At 35.5% G+C, this 27,572-nt stretch overlaps 2 protein-coding genes and 1 non-coding gene across 4 annotated transcripts; 2 read left to right on the top strand and 1 right to left on the bottom strand.

The window, feature by feature from the left end:
* The first annotated feature begins 238 nt into the window (after positions 1–238).
* Positions 239–13,972, top strand: LOC103315212 (uncharacterized protein). Its single transcript, XM_008203319.3, has 2 exons — positions 239–421; positions 12,378–13,972. The coding sequence occupies exons 1-2, from the start codon at positions 368–370 to the stop codon at positions 13,635–13,637; spliced, it is 1,314 nt and encodes a 437-aa protein (XP_008201541.1). The 5' UTR covers positions 239–367; the 3' UTR covers positions 13,638–13,972.
* Positions 13,973–14,656: 684 nt separating this feature from the next.
* On the bottom strand, positions 14,657–14,746 carry TRNAY-GUA (transfer RNA tyrosine (anticodon GUA)). The gene is given in 2 exon segments: positions 14,657–14,692; positions 14,710–14,746. It is a non-coding gene; the product is annotated as a tRNA-Tyr (tRNA).
* A 6,754-nt stretch (positions 14,747–21,500) lies between these two features.
* tll (tailless) lies at positions 21,501–26,167 on the top strand. Of its 2 annotated transcripts, none has more exons than XM_008203273.3 (4): positions 21,501–21,761; positions 24,524–24,757; positions 24,995–25,206; positions 25,263–26,167. In XM_008203273.3, the coding sequence occupies exons 1-4, from the start codon at positions 21,716–21,718 to the stop codon at positions 25,944–25,946; spliced, it is 1,176 nt and encodes a 391-aa protein (XP_008201495.2). In that variant the 5' UTR covers positions 21,501–21,715; the 3' UTR covers positions 25,947–26,167.
* The last annotated feature ends 1,405 nt before the right edge of the window (positions 26,168–27,572 follow it).

The raw sequence follows: 27,572 nt of genomic DNA on the forward strand, positions 1-27,572 counted from the left end.
TTGATCCAATGCTGGTGTTTTTGGGATAAATCCCTGCAATGGGCAATTCCCGGCTTCCACCGCTCATGGCTTGAATCACGCTTTGGATGACCATTACCACCGCCAAGTTTAAGGTCGTCATCTGCGGCAGCTCATCATGGTTTGACATTGAGACGACCACAAATAATCGGAATTACCCTTTTTGCGGAGGATTAAGAGGAGGCTCCACCCGTACCGGAGCGACTCCGGGTGAAGGCACCCAAGTGTGAACGTCTCCGGTCGATTGCAGTCGTTGCGAGCAAAGTGCTTGTGTTGTTTCAGTGTCTCGCGAAGCTCGCTGGGGCGCGGACGGGCGAGTGAGTGGCGCATGATGATGTGAATTGCAGACATGTGTGCCTCCGTATACTCCTCCCTGCTCCTTTTCACCCTTACCACCATCTCCGTAAGTAAAGCGCGCACCAAGTGGAAGAATGCCTCTTATTTCACTCCAAAAGCAACAAAAGCGAATTTTTTATCCCTTCGAAACTGTTGCAACAAAGCACTAAATTCAATTGAAAACAATACGTTTTTTGGAAGCAGGAAATGCTCCAATGCTACTGCGAGCTGTAGCAAAAATGCACTCTTAATTCAACTCGCTGTATTTCCGGTTCTTTTGAGCCGGAAGCAATGAGGCGTGAAAATAGATTGGAACTGACCAGAACTTATAAAAAACGCAAAAATTAAACTGTAATTAAGTATTTTTTTGAAAAACGTTTGATAGAATAGAGAATCCGAAAACGCTGCAGTACAATTTTTTAAATTAATTAAGCACCTCTGGGCAGGACTGGATATTTTTTTTAAATAAATTGCGGAGACACATGATAATTTATTTCAGACAGATTATTTTTACAATATTTAACTTGGATGTCAAAGGACAAAACGAAAAAAATTTATCAATTATACAGGCTTATTTACTGACGTCTGACCTCACTACATTTTTTTAATTACGCACATAAATAAACAAAAATATTGGTTGTCATAAAAAAATAAAAATGCCAAATGTATCATTTATAAAAATAAAATCGAACTGTTCATGCACAATGATGGTCTCTTAATTTTTTCTGTCGCATATAAAATGTTTGTTTCCTAATTTTTGTTAAACACTTCAAGTTTTCCTCTGATTTTTCCTGAGTTCCTTTAGATTTCCCCTAATTTTTAAAATGATTTTCCACGATTTCCTCAATTTTGTTCACTGATTTCTTTTGCGGTTTGCTCCTCGGTTAACTGTATTTTTCACAAAATTATGTTATTAAATAATATTATCAACAGTTAATTACTGTAAAAGTTTTATATTTTTACGTCTATTTGAAGAAATGGTTCCATTTGTTGTTCACAAACAAAAACAAATTTTTAGTTTTGGATAATTTAGAATCTATTACATTAAACTGCAAATTCAGAAATTATCGTAAAAATAATAAGGTTAAATACTCAGTTGAATACGAGAGTAATTTTTGGTGGATGCTCTTATAATTTTATAAAATAAGAAAATTAATGTGGTTATAAGAAAAAAATGGGCAGAAGTAAAATTGTGAAATGTTTTCTGTTATAATTAAATTATTAATAAATAAATTACGGTTTTATTTAGAATGATATATTGGTGCAACCTACACGACGAAAATAAAGTTATTTGTGGAATAAATTTGAATAAATTGAATAAAATTTAGAACAATGCCAAAATGTGAGGCTTGCTGGATAATAATTTGTAAGGAAACATTATTTTTAATTAAAATTTTGATTCTGTGATAGTGAGTATTGTTGGGCAATAATCCTTGCTGTATTGTCATTTGCTAGGTAAAATCGTCAGTATTCAATTAAAAATATCGTTTCAAATCTTTGATTTGGAAAAAAATTATAATCTTAATACCATTCTAATTGCCTCTTCCAATTAAAGACCAGTTTGGGTTACGTTAAAAAACAGCTAGTGGCAAATTTATGCCGCATCGTTAACATTAAATATCGATCAGCTGTATACAATTATGATAAAGAAATGTGGTTACGTCAGGTAACGGTCGAAAATTGCCATTTTAGTTTGTTACAATTTGTAAAATAGAAACGAGTTCAAGACCAGATTGTATAAGCACCGAGGCCATTAAGGTGTATGCCAAGTGTACATTTTTACAAGAAATCAATCTCCACCACTAATTAATTATGATCTTTAATAATATGAATTACATGCAATATTAATTTAAATTTGTTTACGTAAGAATAAATACCATGTGAGTGTGTTTCCTAGTCTATCGGAAACCAAGACACTCGAGAATATAATTGGTTCAAATATCATATTATTTAACAGAAGTAACAACTGTCAGGTATTAAACCATTTGAAAGGCAATTCCGTACTTGAGGAACGGTTGTGGCGGCACTGCTAGTTATTCATTCCAGTTATAAAGTGTCAAGGACAATAGTTGACATTTCTCTTTCGCGTATTGCAAATATAGGGCTTAACAATGGATATTGTTTTATGCTAATCGCGGAAAAAAATTGGCGGACGCGTCTCTGCCAATGTAAGAGAATCGGTTGATAAATTTGTACTCGAAAGAGTCAAATCATTCAAATTTTAAACGGTTTATTACGGAATGCAGCTGATGGTGCATTGTTGACGATACACCTATTTACAACCATTAATCCTGACTTCCATCACGCTGAATGGATCAATCAGAAGACATAAAAGCATTCTTACCGTCAAAACTTGAGGAAAATAAGTTATGTAGCAACTGAAAAGTGCTGAAATGCTGCGGCCTCAGCTGTTCGAGCAACAAATAATGAATTGTCTGGATTTAAATAAAGTTATTTGCTGAAATTTATTTAACCATTTTCTAAACCGTTCAAGGCAAATGACTACCGTTAATTGGTTAATTTTGACCATATGCGTCTATCCAAAGGGACGCAACAATATTTAATTGATATGGGTGGAGGGTATTGTTACTCGCAGAAATACTCTTTATATCCTTGACACGAAAATGTAATAACTGACAGATAAAATCCTAGAAGATTACTAATTCCGATGGCATTTCGAACTGCATCACATGGAAATTTTCAACTTTAATTAGGAATACCCGAATTTAAAAAACACAAAATGTTTGACTGGACACTTACCTTGAAGCTCGATTGTTATCTAGTTTAACAAGAGGCTAAATATGTAATTAAGGTGCGATTAAACCTGTTCATGCTCGAAAAATATAACACTTGTTTAAGTCGTGCCGCGGCATGTTGTGATTTTTACGGTTTCTTTGGAATATATGTAATTTCAAAAGTTGAAAGTTGGCTCAGTCGTTAACGGTGGCTTTTTGCCATAGGTATACCTACTTTGAAATAAGAAGATTAATGGATTAGCTTTCAGTACTAGATTATCTTAATTAATTTCACGCAAGTGTTATGCAAATATTTGTTATAATACTTGGTTGTAATGTGGTTAATGAGCTGTGAAAATGAAGATGTGACATGAAACCGATTACTCACTCACATTTTAGGCAGATTTTATGGCTTATTTAAAGATTAAAACTGTTTCTGTTAGTTTTTAAGCAAGTTTCAAAAAATAAAATAAAAATCATGTAGGTGTCTTTCTCACCACCTTGTAGTCAATGAAAAATTATACAGCTTAATCTATGAAGAAACAGGAGTCATTAAAATAAATATTTAGAATTTATTAACCTTTTTTAAAGCAATCAAATGTGGTCTCAACACTTCAAATGTTAATATTAAGTAGAAACTTTTGCTTAGAAACTTTTTTTAGCTACTTTGTATATATGTACCTTCTGGTATTAAGAAGTATGTGAAAATACCTATTTGTAGTGCTAAAGCCAAATTTTTCTTTGGAACGATGAATTCGAGTATAGTCAAAAATATTTTGTCGAATGATTGAAAAGAACCAAAATTTTGTTTTTGACATTCGTCCACATTTATTTATTTAATGATCTTTTTAAAAAAATAAGACAATTTTGAGTCAGTTTGTTAACCAGACGATGCCATTAACCTGGAATAATTACGCTATCATGTTTGTTTGGGTGGGCAAAAGCACAAATACCCGAATATGATTTCATTTTCTAATTATAGGCCTGCCTTGTAATTTCTTATCAACACCAAATTTTCCAAATATTTTCTTTTAAGCAATACGAGTATCACGATGTAGCGTTAAAATATGGAATATGATTTATAAGATTGGAAATATGTGTTTCGTAGGAAGAAGTAAATGTTTTATGTGATTTTATAATTTATAATAAAAGCGGAACGGACCCACCTTGTGGTACGTCATTTTCTAAAGGTTGTCAATGAAGTGCAAATAGACTGTTGCACATTCTTTGATCAACGAAGAGAGGCTCATGTTCTACTATAGATGCCAGTTAATTCAGTGATTGCGGCAATAAATAATAGCAGTAATGTAATTACAATGGACTAAGTATGATAAGTTGACAATATCATTAACTCACAATAGGTGTGTCGTCAACATGTGGCAACCTTTAAAACACGCGGTGACTTTTCTGGAGTGAAAAAACCGACTTTTTCATTCTAAATATTAATCACGTTTAGGTGCCACTGGCTAATTAATTACCACGCGCAAATCGATTAGCGACTCCAGAAATTAGAAATTTGGGGAAAGTGATATGATGATTAGTTATGATAAGGAACAATACGTAATTTGAATATATCAAAATTTGGAATTGTGTAAGCATGTTGCAATGCAACTTCTCGTAGAAAGCATCAGATAAATTTTACAACCGAGTAGGTTTCAGTTCACTTGATGCACAGGCAATAAAATGCCGGGGCTTAGATGGGATAAAGTTGCAAATCATCAATTAATCACAGCAGCCAACCCGACAAATCCATGATGTATGGATCTCCAGAGTCGGTCCTGTTCCCGGCAGTCGACAAATAATAAGCCAATACTTAACTGGTTTCCATTTATGGACATCTCAAACTTTGTCTTTTTTGTCTTTTATTGTGTCTACACTGTCTTTACCGATGATGGTTCTTACGCGGAAAACGATAGTTAAGCAAGGGAGTGCCGGATTCCGCCACCGCCGCCTCTACTCCTGCAAACTAGAGCAGACTAGGCGACCTTGTACCTAGTCACCTTCCGGTGTTTTCAGTGCCCATTTTTGCCCACGGGCCCACCAAATGGGGCGCTATTTTGACACACAACTGCCTATCAACAATTTTACGCTTGTTTTAATTGGCGTTGGTCTAATCAAGATCGAGGAACCCGTTTAATGCGATAAGCGGCCACGTAAAAGCACAAGGACCAAGGATTGAAAGTAAAATGTCGCAAAATGAATCGTTAATTTGGGACCTTTATTATTTAACTACATGTTCCTACTCTTTTTGAGGAGTTAACAAAATTGTTTTTATACACGATAGGAAAATTAGCAGAAGTCTTAAATAGTAAAATAAAAAATTTACAAACAAATGCTGGAAATTTTTACTCAAATTTTCAAAAAACAGAACATTTGGTCTGAACATGAGATTTCAATTTTTAATTTCGATGAGAAGATAATATTCTGAAAGTTGCCTGAAAACTGATATGTATACAAGAAGTCACTCATGGTATTTTTTAGAAAATCTATATTTTTATATAGTGTGTTGAAGTCATGTCTTCATCACGTTTTATGGCTGGGAAGCAGTGCTAACGCAAAAAGATACGAGCTTTTGCCATAAGCAATAACGCGCACATCAAGTGGCGAAGCAATAGAGCCATGATTTATAATTATCAGATAATGATTACCGCGGCTAATTTTATTAACACTCAGCTCATTTTAACGGCATCATAGGTATGAAATAATGTTTACACAATAATCACAATTACTTCATAAACCTTAACCTTTCCGACTTTTTCTTGTTTAATAACAATCGCAGCAAATTATTGGTGAGTTCACCCTACGAAAAAACCGATAATATCATGTAAATAACTATGAAATGAAACAGATATTTGAATTGTTAATTAAAAACACCAGCTGGTGGTAGTAGTTAGTTCTAGATCGAGATTACTCATTTCAAATAAATCAATGCAAAGACTGCAAATAATTCTGCGCCACAGACAAAATATTTTTGTGGTGGACATTAGTTTAAGAATGCAGTGTTGAAGTAAATGAATAATTTCACGGTGGGTTTATTAATTGAGCCGTTGGGTGCAAGGCCATTTTCAGAGGATTAAATGTTGCCTGATGAATAACGTGGAATATCAATTTTCAGGAAACATTCGCAAACAACTGTGATTTATTGCCAGGAATTTTACCAAAACAAATAATTGAATTTCTTCGCTAATATTTAAGAAAGCACACACGCTAATCAAGGACTTGCTCCCAGCAATTTATTAGCCCAACCTGGCTATTAGATACGCGTTAGCTTAACCGGACAATTAACTAATTTCTTAATTTCTGAACGCGAACCTGTAATTTACGTTCGTGGTTTTCTCTTTCCGGAAGCTGTCGATTTGATTACGTCAACAATGCAGGCACTTATTCGACAATGAATTACGTTAAGGTCGGACCACACCCGTTCAAATCACTTTAACGTCCAGTGTCAAAGCTCCCGGAGCCGAAATCCGGGGATGACACTTGTTTGTGTTAAAAGCAACGGTGTCGGCCAATTAATGACGCCGAACGCCTAGTGGGGAAGTCGACATTGAACGGCCTTCACAACTCCGGATGAAAGCTCATCGTCAATTCTGCAGTGCTTGACCGGTGCTTAGAATGCCGCGAATACCAGCGGTGCAGGAGGTTTTGAATGTCCAAGCCAAAAGCGAAAACACATCAACTATGACTCGGTTTAGATGTAATTTATTATAGTTTAATGCTTATCTTTTAAATTCCTGCGAAAGTGTTTGGCCAGGGGTCAACTGCGAGCGATCACTGGTCGCTGTTATTAGAAGTTCGTAAATCTTGAAGGTTTGCAATAAAAATTTGCTTTTTTATGGTATTTGGTAGCACTAAAACGTTGTGTTGTTTTTTATTGCTCAAAGCTCCTGGTGCGTGCAACACGACCCGAAGATTTTTATTACTTATTAATTAATAACTCAATTATTAACAACACAAACACATAAATCATGGAACTATTTTTTAGTTTCTGCAAGCTAATTTTGCCATGGCTTACGGTATTCATGTGTGAAACCCAATAGCTCCGAATCAATGAAGATATGCTCTATTTATTTTATACGTTTATTTCAATTAGTGCGAAAGGTTAAGAATGCAATAATTGACATCTTAAGTTTATTCATTTTCTACGCTTGTTGGTCAGCGAACGGATCATTTTGTGTCACAAATTTGCCGGTTGAAGAAGTAACAATAGAATAGAATGTATCGGTTCTGAAGAAAAAGTCCCCAGCTTGTAGAAAGGAGAAGGGAATTATGGGGATAACAAGGAGAGTCTACTAATTTTTTTTCGGATTTTTTCTGGGGAAAAATGTTTCTGCGTTAGCAATCGGTCATAATTTGTAATCGTTAAAGCCGATATTTAACTTTGACAGAAGCATCTATAGAGGGTTCAGTTATTAATTCTCCTTTATTGCTACGATTATTTTTATTATTATGCGTATAGCTGACGTGTGAGTCAACACCCGGAAAACATATCTCTTCATTATTGAGCATTAATTACTTCTCGTTACCAGATTTATTTCCTTCATTACCTTTTTTATCTCTCGTCTCGGCAGGACATCACAATGCTTAAATCTTATCAATTCTCATTAAACTTTACTCCATCCTACACGGATTGCAATTTATTAAAATGAGCATTTCGCAGTTTCCAAATTGAACATTATTCTCAAATGTCAGCGTGGTAATATTTCGCCACAGGAACACAGCAACCAGGGTTATAAAAGTATCCACCCAACATGATTAAATACAGATTTCTTCCACAGCCAAGCACAGGTGTGAGACCTGACAAAGGTCGTTCATTTACTTCACTGTTGAAACTTAATCTAGCAGTAATCAACTAGACAAACACAAGGAAAGCACTTAAAAATTATTTAGGGTTCAGCCGGAGTGCATCGCTCGTCCTTGCCATTAAAACTAAGTGCTTTTTAAATCATAATCTTGGCAGGTTCCCAGCTTCACAAATTTATATTGTTGCAGCGCTAAATTACTTTGTTCTCCTGCCCAAGTAATGTATTCTTACGCTGCTATTAATGTCAACGATAAATAAATATAATATAAGAAAACGCCAATATTAGCATCTAATAATAGTAATTTTATAGAAGTGTGTTGACAGATTTAGCACCACAAACCCAACATTACTACTAATTGGGTTTTGGCGCTGGTCAAAAAGAAACTGAATGCGGAAATGAGATCAACTCCATTTGTGCTCTGTCTGTTTGGTTACGTAATTTATTCAATTAATTTTGAACGACCTTGTTCCAAAAATTTAAACATCTTCAGTGCGTTTTTGAAAAAAATCATCAAGGTTTAGTCAAGGCGAATTACGCTTTGTTGCAGCCAGTTTCTTTAGCAAGTTCAAGACGATTTTTACGTAGGGATAATTATTAATTAATATATTGTTTATGCTCTTTTACAATGACACGTTTACACGTTTTATTACATCAGCGAATTACGATATCTAACTTTCTTCCGCTTAAATTTATCTTCATACCACACAAATTGTGACACAGTATCGATTTCAGTTTTCGGGCTACTTAGCCGTTTTAAGGCACTGTTGTACGTAGAGGAACGCAGACGTGATTCACGTTTTAGCGAAAAAAATAATCCCACCTGTTAGAAAGTTCTGCTTCAGAAAAATAGGAAACAATGAGGTCTCTGTTGTCGCGTCTGTGTCTAATAAAAGAAAATTCTTCAAAGCGGCAATAGTCACTCCAGTAGCCTTATAAGCAATTTGTGTGTAATCTGTTAAATCAGCCGCAATGTTGTAAATAACACCTACACCTAACTAGGGCACAATTCAGTCGCTGAGCTAAGGTTACTGAATATGAAAGTAATTGTTCGGTGATTAGTTGTTTTGTGTTTATATAACGCCGCAAACGTTGCATTTTCAACAATAGAAATATCAGAAGAGTAGTTTTTATGGTCTATTAGGCCAAATTTTGTTGCAAAATTTTGTGGCTGCAACATTCCTCTATTGAGGTCAATTCTGATAATCTGTTCCATTCTTATGAAATTAATTTGATAAAAATGAATGCAAGTGAAAGTATGTTGTGAAAAATTGTCACAAAACAAGAGTGTTTATTCAAAAATTTGGGCAAAACTCGATGAGCAAAAAAATGTGAAAATGACGGAAAAATGGGGCGACAAATTGGTTAATTTATGGAAATGAATGTAAATGGTTTCGCGTTGCATCTCATTACACAAATCGGTTTCTTATACAGTATGGAAAACGGTTTTATGGTAATTATGGATCTCGGAATTCCGAAGTTGATCCTATGTGTTTTTATTAAATGCAGACTAATGTTACGTTTGCTGTCATACAAACTCGTTCTTGAGCTAAATATTGGCCTTGGTATTTGTTTAAGTGATTTTGAACAACGCAGTTGTCAGTTAATTAATTATCAACATTTGGGCCGATTCCTGGAAATTGTGTGATCGATGAACCACTCAAGGCAACATTTCGAATAAGGCGCTGGAGTTCTAGCACCGAATTCGAAATTAATTGGAAAATTAAAGCTAAAATTCTCTCACGGCGCCGTCAGTAAAAGAAACAGCGGCCTTGTCAAGGCTACATTGTCTTGGTGTATTACCCAAAATAACCGCCAGATTGCTAAGCTCCAACCCAACAACAAGGCAAACCAATAATATTTTATATAACTTGATTTGGAATTTTGTACGATTTTATAACTACTTGCACTTTCTACTTGACCATGAATATAAAATTCGGATTTTTTATGTAGCAATAACGGTAAAAGTATTTGGTTGCGTTCAAAACCGAAAGTGTTGCATTGAACAAAATTTGAAAAATATCGTTCCTGGATTCTCTCAAAAATTTCGAATTTTACTCCTCGTTCGCGTAATTGCCGCCGTGTGAATTGTGTTATTTTTTAATTGGGTGCCACACCCTTTAGTGACCTTTCTGCTCAACATTTTTACCAATTTGAACGCGGATGTTGATCGATTAGAACGAAAAGAACAATTGTATCCTCATGTGCTAATAAGCTACACCTATATCCTGATTCTCGCCCACAATTGTCCTGATCCCGATACTACACTGGGTCGTAAATACGACCTATTCGTGTAAGGTGTCAAAAGCCAGCTCAGAAATACCCATAAATTCTCCTATCGCATGGGTTTTTGGTAAAATAGGTTTATAAATTTTTGTGAAATGCCAATGGCCTGACGATGATGATTTTGCGCTTGGTCAATTCGATCCAGAATATGAGTCATGACCAAGTCAAAGACCGGTAAAAATCTTCCTTATTTAGAACCAAGTGCACCGCCAAATGACAGCTCGCTACGTATTATTGTGCGTTGCTTTATTTATTAAACTGCGGACAATTTGCAAACAATGCTCCACGCCTCAACAGCTACCACACTCTCCACATCCGCTTCGAAAAATGCACCACATTTGCTACACTTTTCACAACTGAGATAATTATGACAACACCAGGGATAATATTAGCTTCTCATGTCGGTAATCTCATTACGGTTGAATACAATGCAACACTTGTCATAAGTGACTGAGGGAAAATCTTCATTTAAAATTTTTGTTTTTCATAAACCACAAAATTTATCATGTTTGGGAACCCACTCATCAATGGGTGGAAAATCCGTCTTCATTAGCTTGGCTCTACCACAATAATGGTGTGGGATGTTGATATGGTTTGATATAATTATCTGGGATAGGTGAGGTTGGTTTTAACACGTCCTTGAACCCAACGGCGCCACAAAATATGATTAATTTCCAATTTGGTGCCCAAACACTCTTATTATTCGTGCGGAATCAAAACTTAATCCTTTTAATGCATTATTTATTTTGTTAATGAATTTCTCTAATAAAATTGAATATCAAACTCATGCCGAAGCCGACCGGTCTTTTGTTAACAGTTACATAATTTCGAGCACTTTGTAGAAAATGCTACGAAGGCTAAAAAGTGTTGAAACGCGGTATAATGCAAGAAGTAGAACAAAACTGCGATTTAAAAATATTAATTGTGTTCAATGACAGTAAATGATTAAATTAGATTTTAATTATAACCAGGAATCTGAACTGCTCCCAAATTCGAATTCTCAATCAAAATGAGCAAACATGCCAAGGGAACACAAATGTGGGCTGATTATTTTACTGGCCTTATAATGCAAATAGGCGCAAAGTTTTGCAACGAATAATTTTCAAGAATATTTAATTAACTGTTTCCCCTTCACATCTTGGTTTTACGACGCTCTTCACCACTTTCCATTTCAAGTGTAGCATCGGTCAAAAATGCATGCATTACATAATAAAACAAATTCTTTTCATCGAAATGTCAACATGATGGGCGTTACGCGATTCGCATGCATTTCCTAAACGTAAAATCGTTTCAGGAATGTTGTTGCATCTCGGGAGATATACGTTTCGATAATCTGCATTCAAAGCGGATGACATCCAAAGAGTGGAGACAAACCTGTTGAAGGAACGACGACCTATGTATTCGCATTTAAATCCGTTTTACATATAAAGCATTGGAATTCGACAAAAGAAGCAAAATAAACTTAACGAACTATTGTGAGTGGAGTACTTTTGATGCCGCCTTACAACGCCTGTCAGAGTGGTATTTCGAGGAGGATTTCGGCGCTTGGCGCCTGCTTACCATAATTGCTTAATTAATTTATTACACCTGAAGGAAAGCCGGCAAAAACAAATTTCCCCGAGTGATCTTGAACTTAATCGAAAACATTCATAAAATGATCAACAGTTTTTTAAGGCACCTGCTTATTAGATAATTATTGTTGACGTTACATAAACAATATTTTGCATATTGAAAAGTCGAAGGTGAAAAACAGCATAGAATTTTAAAAATGTAGCAGTAAATTAACCAGAAGCTCTACCATAAATCGAATTGTTTGTTTTGTATTCCTTTTATTGTTATTAACCTTGCCTGGGGTCACGACCACTGAAATAGCACATTTTTCCTCACTTTCCATTTTATTTAGTCGTCGCTTTCGAAAAAGCAGTTTAATTCTGGATTAATTACCGCTCGACAATTACTGGTACTTTGTTAGTCTGGGTAAAAAAGGCGTATCTCTTGTTATGTTTCTTGACAGATTATAAGACGTCGGCCTTGCACGTGAAAAAACCTGCATACGTTTGCAATCAACAATCGCTCGTGAGTGGGAGGTGGCGCTATCGAGCATAACGCCCTGTATATTCTCTGAATTTGCGACACGCAAGGGGCCGGACCCCAACTTGCCCACTGGTTTCTAGAATTTTGTTCCTATTTTTATTTCCAGACGATTTTCGATACGAGGATGGCAACCGAGGGCCTGCCGTTGGTGCGGCAGGAGCGCGGTGCCGACGACAGAGGCCTTCTGGCGGGAGCCGACTTCCTCTCAGTCTTCATGAGCTCCTCTCTTCGCCAAGCTTACCTGGAGACCACCACGACCACAACCCCCGACCCGACAACAATTCCGACAACGTGGCAGTCGGATAGCTCTTACACTCGCGCCACTCGAAGCACCTCACTGCTGACGTCGCCTCCCCTTGCTCAAACCAACACAGAAGATTCTAGTTTTTACGATACGACACTAAGTGCTCAATTACGTAAACTCGAACCGTCCAGTGACTCTAGTTTAAACGACGGTGTGGTCGTTGCTGTGAGTGTGTCTTCGTCGGTAGGAAGGACACTAATCAACAAAGAAGGCACGACCACGACGATCCCAGACCAGAATCTCGTCGCTTCGGAGGAACACCCCAGCTTAGTAGCCGAAGCGAACAAAAGCGAATTCAGCGTCGAAGAGAGCGAGCCGATCACCACCAACAGCGAAGCGGCGAGAGATTTCGTCCAGGGGTACCCTGCAAGTGTGCAGCCCCTGCCCCGACATTTCAACCCTCCTTCGGACAAGTTGCACCACCCCATCCACCAAACCGTCATCTACCACAACAACCCCAGAGACCCAAATCGGGCCAGATCGGTGTCCTACAGCACCGTCATCCAGTCCGTGCCTCATCCCGAGACCGAGAAAGACTGGGGCGACGGTGACAAGCACGACCGCCACGAGCGACACTTCGAATCCTCCTTCGGTAACAATCTACACTCCGAAAAAGCGAAATTCAACGAAAGCAAATGGCAAGACAGTGGCGAATCCCCAGGTTTCACGACGGAGCGCAATTGGGAAATTCGGGAAAAACCCTACACCCCGCCACGGCTACCCACCGTCTACGGCAAGCCCGAGCAAAACTACGAGGTCGACGAATCTGCCAGTGTCATGACCAACGGCCGCATTCACGGGATACAGCCGAGTCCGACCCTGCCGTCGAAGGAAGAAGTCAGCAAGAAGATCGACGATAATCAGAAAGTCGGCTACGTGGTCGAAGGCCGCAATTACAGGAAATACAGAGTTGAGGAGCGGACCTCCGATGGGTTCATCGTGGGCGAGTATGGGGTTGTGAGCCATGACGATGGGTCTCTGCGTGGGGTGCGGTACACCGCCGATGGAACGATTAGTCCTAGGTTAATTTACGACGCGCTGATGAAATTCCTGTCGTTGTGATCGAAACTCGGTGCAATACTTGCCTTCGTACTGATTTAATCTAGTTCCTCCCATTAAACTCGGTCTTATTTCATAGCTAAACGAGACTTGAGTGAAGTGAACTCGAACTGTACTTGTGCTAATTATTACAAAGTTGTCAAGCTTTTTAATAATCGACTATTTGCTCATAACTATTTAATAATTAGTTTATTGACGACATGTTTTTATATTTAACTGTAACGAAATTCTGTAAATTAGGTAATAAAGCCTTGCGAAAAGTGTTATGTCTATGGAGCACGTCGTAATGTATGTACACGATTGTCAGCTATAAACAACAATAAAACATTTCAAGCATTGTCTAATTTATTGATATAAAAAATGGTAAGTTTGGTATTTGGAAATATTTATAATGGCAGCAGAACAATTGCTCCACTCGTTTAGTATGGGTGGCATAAACCTTGAAAATTTTTGCAGTTTGCAAAACTGACTTAAATTCTTCAAAGATTTGTTTTGTGATTAAATGACGCAATTTTTGAAAAGGTGCGTGTTATGTAGGGCAGCCGCAAAATTTAACATATTTAAAGGTCTACTTCTTTACTGTTCTGAAAACAACACATTTTGTCATATCTAATAATTTGATTAAAATTCTTCCGTAGATTTATAAATAACACTTAATTAGCAATTAATGTTAAACAAATATAGCAAGATATAAAAGATAAACATGCAAATGTTATTTTTATCGACTTTATTTTATCGAAATGGCACGCCCCAAATATTGTTATGTTCGCCATTGACAGGAAAAAATGCCTGGAACAGTCATTTCGACATTCTAACCGCTCTAAACGCCTCATAATTAATTTTTAATACATTTTTGTGTACGTAATTTTTAATTTTTCGAGCATTTTACGATGCAATTTAACATTTACTGCCTGTATTTTTAGCGTGGCTAAGTTAATTAATAAAAAAGATAACACGTATGGAATGGTAATTTTACTGCCGCATAAAGTTCATTGTAAGACAAAATAAATAAAAAAAAAGTATCCTTCGAGCCGGATTTGAACCAGCGACCTATGGATGTCCGCTTTTAATTCCTCTACAGTCCACCGCTCTACCAACTGAGCTATCGAAGGTTGGAGAAATATTCGCGAAACTCCAGTTAAGAGGCTCATGTCAATTAATTAATAGAAATAATATTTATTTTATTTAAATGTTTTGTGCAAAATATAGGTTTTAATAAAATATTATATTATTTTTATATTTTAAATAATTTTTTTCTACGCTTTTTATTAATGTATTTTTAATTGTTTATCTAACAATACTAATAACGTACTAATAAAACAGTTTTATTACTAATTTAGGTCGTAATTGATTTACTATTTCTTGATTGAAATAAATTAGGTGCTTAATCAATTTTCTATTATTTAATTGTAACAAACATTGACGTATGTAATTTACGAAACAGCTCTGCAGTGTTAGTTGCATAACAAATATTACTTTTTCGATAATGGTGTCTGCGAAATACAATAAAATGGCTGCCGGTTTCAAAGAAATTTATTATAAAAAAATTTTAATTTTCGAAAAAAATAAAAAATACTACTAATCTTAGAGCTTAAAGCATTTCAACTTGTTGCATTATTTTAAGCGCCGATTTTACGTCTTCAAAATCCTAGATATTTGAAATATTTTGGATATCTAACTTTCAAAAATTTAAAACTTTATCTAGAAAAATTCAATATATGTTTATATTCTTCTGGGACTCCTAGGTTGAGTTGTAGAAAAATTGTATCGTCTTTAATCCTTATTTAAATCCTTAGGTTTCCCCTTAAGGATATAAATCAAAATTGAATTATGTTTTTTTAATTTTTTATTTAACTCGGCCTTAGGAGTGCCGAAAACGTCAACATTTTTTAAATATTTTTTTTATTTTCCGACTTTTGCTCAGATTTTAGTCGATTGCGGATTTTCTATAGTACTTGCACCTTTTATCACTTTATCCGACAATAACTCCGATACCATGGGCTTTAGTCAAAATGTATTTGGTATTTTTTGAAAGCTCTTTTTAAAATCTATACCTGCCTTAAAAGAAGAACATAGTTCTCCGTCTAATGGTTATCGAAATAATTGCTAACTAAACCAAAAATTATCTAACTAAATTAGGCTTAGTTTTTCAGTGATTTAGCTGTTTTTTGAAAATTCATTATGATTTTACATCTAGAAAACCACATTTGTACTTTGGTGGCCAATAAAGCTGATCGAGAATTTTTACGGTTTTCCTTAGATAGATATATTCGTTTCCCATCTAATCATTCTTCTTTCAATTTTCCCAAACAATAATATTGTTACAGGCTTATGGAATATGTGAGAAACATAACATAAACTGTAAAGGCGAAGATGTCAACACGAAAGCACTAACAATCCATTTGACGCAGGTCACTGTAAATACCTCCAACAAAACGCATTTCTTTCTTTTCCATTGTTACATCACAAACAGATTCCCAATCTTTCACGTTATCAGACACGATCTCCAGCTGAAGAGTTGACAACACGACGCGCAAGTTTACATTTCAGATACTTATCACCACGAATACATATCCCCTCGAAGTTAGCTCATCTGAGTGGTCCAAGAAAACAATTCTAATTCAATCGGCCAACACTTTCAATCATAATGCGTGTAATTGGAGCATGGCGACGCCCTCATACGAATGACAACAATACGTGGCTTAAGTTACACGAGGTCCCCCTTTATAAATCGATTGCTCTTTTAATGTTTTCAATTATTGCTTGCTTCCTCACACGGCACATATTTCTATAAACGCCACGATCTTATCTGCAGTTTTCGAAATAAGACGAAAAATCAGTCAGAGCTCACAACAAAAGGCACAATAGTGAATGAAGAAGTAAGACTACACCGAAGGCGAGTATCGTCTTACTTTCAGTTTAAATAATAGACAAGAGCCGAAAAGCGGGTTTGTAGCCCTCTCAGGCAGGGGGCGAACAATATGACTCAAGACTGAAGTCAAAATTAAAAGAAATTTTCAGTTCGGGCTTAATTAATTCAAGAGCGAGCGAGACATCGTGTCACCCCAATGTCCCGTGAGATAACTCAGTGCAGACAACAGACAACCATTATAAAAGTTCAAAGTGCAAAGATGCTGGTAGTCAAGATGTTATCACCTTTTGTCCATGTTATGTATTACCTGTACCACATTTTTTATAAAGAATTGTGCTAAACACTCAAAGTCAGATGTTCCCTCAAGTGAAAAATGGACACATTCCACGTCCGTCACAAAATGCGAGTAAATATTCCATTCATGGCTTCATCATAAAGACTTATTGTGGGCGATTTGTCATTTTATGTCAAACAAATTGTTCGCATTTAGGCAAGGGCTTTATGTACCTGGAGGTTATTCAGCGGCTAAAGGAGTGCTTCCGACCGCTGCGACCCTAATTATTTTTGTATTACCAAAGCACTATGAACACTATTTAGTCATTTGAGATCTTGTAAAAATTAACCAGGCGTCGGAAGAAAAAAAATGAGAAGTGCGAGAGTGGCAATAAAAAACTCACGAGGTTTGTTTGGTTTGACATTTCTTGTAATTCATTTTAATAAAGTTTATTTACTTTTTTAAATTCAAATGGCTTCCTTTAAACAGTTTTCGCAAAGAAGTTATTTTTTTTAAGAAAACAGACAAACAGCACGTAAAATATAAATAAAAATGATTTTTTTTACTCTTATTTAGTTTCCTCTTTTCAGTTTCATTTTTTTTTTGTTTAAGCATGATTATATTTTTTTTGTATTTTTTTCCGTATTGTGATTAATTTGAAGTAGCTTCGGCTAAACTTCGTCTATAATAAAGACTATTTATTTTATTGATATTATTATTATTATTATTATTATTATTATTATTATTATTATTATTTTAATAATTTTCTTCTTTATAATAATAGAAAAAATTTAAAAAAAAAATCAGTAGTGGACAAAATAATGATGTGAATCAAATTTTTCTGCCAAAATGTAAGATGATCATCTATTAGAAAATTTAGAGTATTTCGCCCGTGTCCCAGCGGTCCTTGAAAGAGTCCTGTCCTGTGGTTTGTCTCCCATCAGAATGGCCGTTCCGGATGTGATGTCAAAGCGTTGAAGTTTGTTCTCCTCACCTGTGCAGCTCACGATTTCTATTCATGCAACTAAAAGCTCTCGTGCTTTTGTTCTTCTTTATAGAGTTCAACGGTTATGTCCTTATGGGCGTTCTACACCTGATAGTCCCATCCGATTACCTTTTTACTCCAGACAAGTCTTTTAACTTTCCATGTGAGTTTATTACATGCTATACGATACTTGATTCAACGGAAAGTTTTTGCCATTGTCAAACAAGCACCTTCCACGGAAAAAGTCGTTGAATTTCAGGTTTGTGTCGTGTTACCTCGTTTCCGGATCAAAAATTCTCATCACACGAGTTGAAAAGATAATTTAAAACATATTCCGGTTAACTTCTCAATTAATCCAAGGGTAGAGGTAAAGTCATCGAGTTGGTGAAGAATGCAATTCGAGGCACACCTGGATAGAGGATGCGCGATTACTTCGAACTACATTTCTAAAGAATTGACCTAACTCTAGTTATCCTCATTAGTTGGTTGGATGGAACGGGACAAAGAGAGGATGGCGGCCCTTGCACACAACACACCAAGGGATGGAGCGTTTTAGGGATAATTTCGCTCCAATGATGCACATATGCTTATTGCACCGCCAGGGGTGCACAAACCCGTCCGAATTTTCGCAAAATACTTTCATTTCGCTTTTTTTAAATTTTGCAACTGTCGGTTTTTATCGCCGATAATTCACCAAAAAATATTTGTGCCAGCAACACGACCTTTGATATTTGTTCAGAGCAAGTTTAGTGTCGCTGATATTGACACCCCTGCCTTCGAGTCGGTAAAATGGCCGCCGAACGCCGGCTCGTTGTTAAAACGCTTCTGCCTTTGTGACTAAATACCGGATTATTTTTGTAAAAGTCCCTACCTAGCACCTAAAATCCGGTGAACAATGAGCTTCAAAAAACCCGTCAAGATTACAAATATTTGCGATACTTAAACTTTGCTCATCATGTAATTACACTCGAGATCTGAACTATATTTACCTTTTTATCAATCAAGTCACGAGGGTATCATGTCGCTTATTTCCGCTTGTTATGTCAAAAACACTGTTAGGCGGTTTGTACTAGTTTATTTATGTTTGAGTTGTTTTTTGCCGTCTTTGACTAATCTGATTGTGGGCGCTTTTGTGGGAGACATCAACGCTATGTCAAGAAGCAAAACCAAAGCATTTAATCGTACATCTCGAGTTTTAATAAATCAAAGAACGCACTTCACTGAATAGCGGAGAAGAAAGGTTATGATTATGTTGGAAAATCTTGACGAACGTTCCCACGATTCCACTTATTGAGCGTTTATCTCTAAATAATTAAGACAACTACCGACCACGACTTCGCATAAACATATAAAATGTGTTTGTAAATATTTTGTCACCACAGATAAAAGATTAAAATACTGTCTTACCTACTATCACTTGACTGCTACAATTTATTTTAAATATATAAACCTCTAGAAATATTTTTTAATTTTCTAGTTACTGCGAGTTTAACAAAGGGTTCTTTGTTTTTTGTTTTTTTTTAATTGCTATGTATTTTACATATAATACAAACCAATTTCAAATAATTTTAATTAAAAAATGTTGGTAATTCCAATTTTTGATCTATTTTAAAAAAATTACAATTTGGGCACGAAAACACAGAGACAAGGACAAATTCCATTTCGTTAGGTAAGTTTCTGTAAATAATATAACAAAATGTAAAACAATAAATAAATAAATAAATTATATAACTAAAATGTAAAGTCTTTTTTGTGTCCCGTCCGTCATGAGTTTGTACTATTTCCTTTTCCTGCTCCTATTTCAAATTTTACAAATGTGGCTAGAAGTTGCTATAAAAAAATCGGTTCTACTGATATTGTTCATAAAAACTGAAAATTAAATCTAAAACTTTATACAAAGTGTCTCATCCGTTAAAATGGTGTTGCTGAAATGTGAAAATAAAAAAACAAAATTTATAAAAATGCGTTCAGGTTTGTTTATTAAAATGCTTTCAATAAGTCTGAAAGAAGATGAAAAAGTGGCGATTTTGAAACTAAAGCTGCAAGAAGCATTTAGAACTTGCAAAATACTTTTTATGAGTCTTAATTTTAGACAAAACCAAGAGTTATAGAGCATTCAATACACAACGAATATTCTAGAAAAAGCCTAAACACAACAAAGTTCTGTAGCCGAAATAAACACAGCCTTTCCTTGAGTTATTAAAATATGCTAGTGAAACTACTCCTGGTAATCCCGTAGTTTAGTTTACGGCCATTCATACAAAATTACACTTCGTTTCCGGTCGGTCCAGGCAGTGTTAATTACCCTTTCATTGTGAACTCAGGTAGGTGCTAACAGGATTATCTCCCGAAATAAAGTTCACAGAAAATCTGTCTTTAATTTTCGTCTGAATCAGGTTTTGACCTGGAAAGGGTCATTTTATTGCAAGTTTCCGCCGGCTAAACACTTGAGGGTTTGACCCCCGTCGGTAATCCATTCAAAAATTCAGTAAATTCTTGAAATACACTTCGTAGAAAACGATTTCATTAATAAACTCCTGACCAACAAGTTGCGATGACATCGCCGGCTGCAACCGCTGATCTCTTCACAATGTGGAAGATTAGCCGATGGCTCACTAAAGCTCATTGTTCTCGTCGACCAAATGTCCCCCAACGGCCGCAAACAAGCCATTAGATAATTGATACGTGATTTTATCGCGCAGTTTTGTCTACTTTCCCGATTGCAAATAAGGCCGATAACAGGAGAGGTTTATAAAAGCTCGGGGGTTGAAAAATCGCTAATCATTTTTTACTAGCCGATGTGTCATCATCGCACATTCCCACGGATAAGAGAAACAAATGACGCTCTGATAGTGCAGAGCATCCCTGATTAGTGACGGGCACAGGTAACATATGGATGGCACCCCGTGAGAGTAGTTAGCATATTGTCATTTAGGGGATGATAGCAACACTCCCAATTTTAGTGCAATCTGTTCATGCGTGGGAATGTGACCCAAATAACCAATTTCCGCAGTTTTTGTCATAATTGGTTTTTTTTTGTTATAATATGAGACTATTACTTGTTAGATAAAACAGTAATTAGCACAGAAAATAAATCTGGCACCAACAAGTGAGGAAGTGCAGGTACCACTTCCGGTACTTCCTCCTGGACCACATGGCACCCCCTCAGCACGCAATTCGAGTCCCACGCATCATCAATATCACCCACATTAAATGAGTCCAGGTGTAGGCAATAACTTGGGGTTATTTGTTTCTGTCAATTAGAGCCCCAGATCGATCAAGTTATTAAAGAGATTTTTCCATTAAACAACTACATGTGAAAAAAACTTAAGCTTGTCGTATCGCTCGAAGTTTACTCTTCATATTTGGCGAGTAATTTAATCATCTGGTTGATTTAGTTCAAGGGGTGCAATGAAAACGCGAACGGAATTCAGTTATTAATATTCAGAATATCATATCGGACCCCTAATATACTCTGCACATGTTATTGCTCTTTATTAAAAATATTTCAGTATTGACGTTACTCACCTTTTATTGGAGCGTCATGTTATGAAAAATTTTTGCTGATTAAATCGAGATGGATCCGAGAAACAAATATTGCAAAAAACTGCGTTTTCAACCTAGCAGTGGACGAGATCAAAAGTTATAATTAAATGACTTAAAACAATACTAATACAACTTCCTTATCTTAATATTTAATTGTAGCACTCTTTAGTTGACTTCCTGTGCTAGAACAGGAATAAGGTGAAGCCTCAAATTTGTCAATATTTCGATAAGTGATAAGTTTTCGGGAGTGATATCATTAGATACGATGTATGATGAAATAATAAATTCCGTGCGGCAATTTAATTTTTGGAGTTCTGTTTATTGATAATAGAACAAAGTCAAGTCTTTAGATAAGCCAGAAAGGAATCAGATTGCAGTAGCATGACTTGGTATTTTGTGTGAGAATGCTAAAGATGGGTGTCTTCAAGAACTGTTATCATTATCAAACTAGTAAGTATAATTTTTCGTAAAATGTTTGTATTGTTTGTTTACTTAATTATTTACAAATCGGTAATTTTGAGTTGTCATTACGCCTTAAACCCAGACTGTATTTAGCGCCCATTTTTATTTAATTTGGTCTTTAGATAAGCATTTCCTTTATTTCAGCAAATGTTTGTGTGTGAAATGACTGTGCAAAAATTCGCGATATAACGCAGTAGGATTTTTTTGTCTAGAAATAAGAATCTCCTACTTTAGATTAAATTACTCACTGATCAAACACCCGATTAAATGTAAATTCCGACCAAAATTCGATAATTTCCTCAAGGGGCATTATCTGATCTAAAATTTCACTTTGCAACTTCTGCACGTTACTTTTTCGACTATAGTGAAGTTAGTCCGTGCTCCCGCCCCTTCGTAGTAGACGGGCAAGGTAAGGGTCGGATGGTTAACGGAAGAGGGTAGGGCTTAAGGCATCCCTTGCTTGGGTAGGGACATTTTCGACCAATCCGAGTCACATAAGCGCTGTTGGCAAGTCAAAAAGGGATTCATTCATGTCGGTAAATCATCCAAAGGGTGAGCTGAAGCTTTTAAAAGTTTCGGAGTTATCTGTTCGCAACGTCAGATCATTCAAGTCGGTTGTTTGAATTTTTTCATCTTGTGGGTGCTACTTTTGACATGAGTGAAATGCAAAGTGTTGAAGGTGCAATGGTGCATCATCTTGAGCCGCATCGGATGCAGATTAAGCCGCAATCGCCGTCTTCGTCCAGTAAGTGAATCCAAAGGAAAATTGTTCAAATTTTAACTAGTTCAGAAGATTTAAATGCAATTTACTTTGATAGTCTTTGTGCGCTCTTTGCAAAAGAAATTCAAGAGTTAATTTATTTATTTTTAATTTAATTACTTTCCTGACTTTCTTTATTTTTATACGAGCATCACGTCAGCGAGAGCTTTCAATATTAGAACAAAACCAGAGGCAGGATTACTCATAATTACGAGCATAGTATAATGCAAAAAATCCAATAAGTTTTCACGCTTCAACAATTGTTTAGTGATTTGATATTAAACCAAGAAAACAGTAAAAATTTAAATTCAATAACCAATTCTTTTCCGACGAACAAACTACTCAGTTATATTAAGTTACCCGAACAGATTACAATCACAAAATATTTTATATTATATTTTGCAAAGTATTTATTATTATGATTTACCTACTAAATTTCACACTAATAATAATAATAATAATAATTACATAGAACTCAGAATTTTAATCAGAATTATAAAAACGCCAACGACGCATTTTACCGAATTATTTAAAAAAAACTGATAAAATTGTAAAATAGTTATTAATGATTAGATCTCTCATTGAAAGTATAAATTACATTAATGCAAGAATAAAAATCGGGTAATTTTGATGGAAAATGCTCGTTGGCTGGCGTGTTCATAGTTTTGAAACAGCTATTAGTTTAGTTATAACTTTTCCACAATTCTTTATAATAAATAGTAATTAATTAAGAATAATAATATTATTAAAAGTTCTAAGATATTAAGTATTCGGAATTTTAATTTTGTTTGAGTTTCTCCGTTATTTTTTCGTGACTAGTAATATAACATCATTTAACATAAAATATATAACATCATTTAAGCATCGCTTGTTTCAGCAGAATGTCATAAAAAATAATATTTTTGTAGCGACCTAATATTATTTATTTTTATTTTATTTAATTGATTAACTTTAATTGTAAGGAACTGTAGAAAAAATCGGAAAAAAATTACATGCATCAAAAATTAAGAATTTAATAGGAAATGAAGAGGGGAACGCTAAGTTCTTTGAAATCATTTGTTTGTTTTTTATATCAATGTATTGTTATTATTTTATGTATAAAGCCAATTATTTATCTTACTTTACATTTTATAAAAACGATTACAATTTTATGTCTCCTCATGAAAAAAATAAATAAAATGCTTTACAGTTGTCTTTATATTGTACGCTCACCCAAATCATAAATTTCGAGACCTAAACCCTATTTTTTTAAATAAACAGTTGCTCAAAATATTATAAAAAAGTGGACAATTTTGGTTTTCTTAGTTGCTTCACTGTTGCTCAGTCAGTTTTTTTCAAAATACTCAATCTATACGGAATTGCGGTTAATAGTCAATAGCAAATAGTCATTCTTTATTCTGTATACAATTTATTTTTAGATTTACAATCTTGTTATCTGTAATATAATAAAACCTGCATTTTTTTCTGTTAACTCTTACTATTTCTGGATCCATATCAGAAGAAAACGATAAAAAGTCCAAAGTTAAAGAATGTATAAAGTTACTAGTTCAAAGTAGAATTTCGATGTACATCTTATAAGTACTTGAGTGCAGAACATTAAAAAATAAAGATAAATTACTAACATTCAAAGAATGTTGACAATTTAAATAGGTACTACAACTAGTATACAGTTGTAAAGGAATCAAATTAAACAAATAAAACAAAAAAAAATAATTTATTGACCAGTATCTATGAGTAATTGAACATGAAGAATAGAACACGTGAAGGTGATGAAAAAAATCATCGATCGGTGCAGAAATAAGTTGATAATCAAAGTGCACGTTTATATTTCACCCTCATCCCCAAATTATAGTATATTATGTGACACAGGAAACTGTTCATTTTACTCACCGCTTTTCCTTCCGGTACCTGACACCCAACCCCATGCTAAAAAGCACTTCCATTTTGCCGAATTACAATTGCGCAACCTCAACAATTTTATTTGTTACAGGTCGAATTCTGGACATACCTTGCAAGGTATGCGGCGATTTTTCCTCCGGAAAACACTACAACATCTTCGCTTGTGATGGCTGTGCCGGCTTTTTCAAGCGTTCAATCCGCCGAAACCGCCAATACGTCTGCAAAGCCAAGGACGAAGGCTCGTGCATAATCGACAAAACGCACCGAAACCAATGCAGAGCTTGCCGTTTGAAGAAATGCCAAAACGTTGGAATGAACAAAGATGGTAAGCCGAGCTTTGTGTGCTTTAATTAAGTATATGTGAAAAGCCATCGACTCGAGTGACACTTCGGTGGTGCAACAGTCGCAGAAGTTACTTCAAGGAATTAAAAGCTCTTGAATGAGACTAACTTTTAACTTCAAGACTGGCACCAGGTGGAATAACATGAATGCATTCGTATGTGCGTGATTGTTGTTCCTGCGCCTAATAAGGGGTAACACAAGTAATATTTTGTTATTTCAGCGGTGCAACACGAACGAGGGCCCAGAAATTCCACTCTGAGGCGGCAACAAATGTCGAGTTATTACAACGAGAGCAGAGTCATGATGTCGCCACCAGGAAACGTCCTCAATCTGACAATGCCCAAATACGAACCCAATCCGTCCATCATTGACCCCGGGCCGGCCTTACCCCCAACCGGCTTCTTGTGCAATAACTACCTACCACTGCCACAGGTAATAATTTCAATTTCCCAAACAAGACAAGAAAATTAAATTTTATGGGTGTCTAGGTCCCACCACTCCCATTGCCCCCGATGTTTGCCCCCACAATGATAAACCCATCAGCAATCTGCGAATCGGCGGCCCAACTCCTCTTCATGAACGTCCAATGGGTCCGAAGCATCCCAGCGTTCACGTGTTTGCCCCTTTCCGACCAACTCCTCCTCTTGGAGGAAAGCTGGCTAGACCTATTCGTCCTGGGCGCAGCCCAGTTTCTCCCACTGATGGACTTCAGTGTGCTGGTGGAAGCTTGCGGTGTCCTACAACAGGAACCCCACCGGAGAGACGCATTTTTGAAAGAAGTCGCCGACTTTCAAGAAACGTTGAAAAAAATCAGCCAGTTTCAACTCGACGCCCACGAGTTCGCGTGCTTGCGAGCGATCGTCCTTTTCAAGACCTCGTTCGAAAAACCGTCGTCGTCGTCGAACCAGGAGAAGACGACGACCGAAAGTGCGAAAATTAGTGTCATACAAGACGACGCACAGATGAGGCTCAACAAACACGTCACCACAACCTACCCCAAACAGCCGCTCAGGTTTGGGAAAATTCTCCTGTTGGTGAGTTCGACGTTCAGGACGATTTCGGGACGCACTATTGAAGATCTTTTCTTCAAAAAAGTGATCAGGGACACGCCCATTGTTGCGATCATTTCGAACATGTACAAAAATCAGATTCTGGGCAACAATAATGTGTGACAATTGGTTGGTTTTATTTATTTGCAATATTTTTAGTGGTAGGGAACGCACTGTGATGTATATAAATAGTTAGGCTAAGCTCTCAGTTTTGGTTGTTTGTACATAGTAACAATACTCTCTTTCATGGCTTTATTGAAGTGTATAGTTATGAAAAATTACATAAATTATGTAACATAACACGTAGTTAAAATGTTCAAGGGACAATAAATCTTTAATATTTTTATATGGGTTTTAATTTATTCACTCTTAACAAATAATTTGGACGAGATACCTACCCTAAACACTGATCCTTGCATCCTAAACTTGGACAAATAAAAATCAATATTTATGATTTCAAAGACTTGAAACATGAAATCTAATTTCGAACACTGGTATCAGTATTTAAGTTCCAAAATTTTTATTATTCTTATTTATTTTGAAGTCGAAAAAATCTACAATTTTACATTACTTTTTTTAGTTGAATATCTGGAGTGTTCTTTTAGTAAATCATATATTTCATTATTTTATTAAATCTTTTATTTAAAAAAAAACAGTTTCTAGTAGCATTAGTACCACCAGAAATTGTTTAAAATCGCAATTTTCAAACAGACTTTTCGACTCTGGATATGGTCATAAAATATTTGCTTTTTCACTCGGTTCTGCATTTGAAAACAGTGAGTATTACACTGCTAAATATTGTTTATTTTTAATAAAAAGTAATGCATCTAGGTTTAGGTGCAAATTTATTTTTTCTTAAAAAAATCACAGCTGGTTCTCTCTGTTCCTTCTCTTTAAATAAACTATAATCTGTCTATAAATTAAATACCTATAAAGCTTTCTATAAGTTTTATGGATTTGCGCAGCAAATTTTATTTAAAGACCTATAGGTACATTTTCTCTTAACCATTCATAATTATTTATTACATGGCACTTATTACCTAGCATTTAGATTACTATTTACATAGCTCTTTATTGGTTGGAATTATCGAAATTAACTGAAAGTATCATAAGACCTAATAAAATTAAATTTTTTTTAATTACAAATTACTGTAATTTCTGTAGGAGGTGTTAGATTATGATGCGAATTAGTTACCTATACAAACTTTTTTTTAAGTTAACGGCCTCTGGATTCCTAGTAGGTACTAATATAGTTTAGGACATCTTGAGTCAAAATAAATTAATGTTAAATAAATTGAGGTTTTATAGAATAATATTTTTTGCTTTAAATTAAAAGAATATAAAAAGGTAAAAAACAAAAAAATGTTTCGAAAAAAAGATCTCCGAAATATATTTGACAATTTCAATCTGAAATAAGGCTGATTCTGTTCACAAAATTTGGTATAATTTTTGTGTTTTTGTACCGACGCTTTTTTATTTGACAGATGTGTGAAAGGCAAAGTTCGGCATGTCCCTGTCCATCACAAGCCCTCTCCTAAATATTATCCCCTGAAAGGGATTATGTAGCAACTAAGCGGTGGTTGACATTCAATAATTATTCAAATTATTGTTGGTCTTACTGCCCTTCGCCTGTCATATGATTATGACATCTATTTTTTAACGCAGGGGCGAAACCACAGTATGTAGTGGCAGAGCGTGCGAGATATATTCTCTGACAATGGCTTAAATACCTCTTTGTAATTTAATTGA

Source organism: Tribolium castaneum, chromosome 4, assembly GCF_031307605.1.
Source record: "Tribolium castaneum strain GA2 chromosome 4, icTriCast1.1, whole genome shotgun sequence".
NCBI lineage: Eukaryota > Metazoa > Arthropoda > Insecta > Coleoptera > Tenebrionidae > Tribolium > Tribolium castaneum.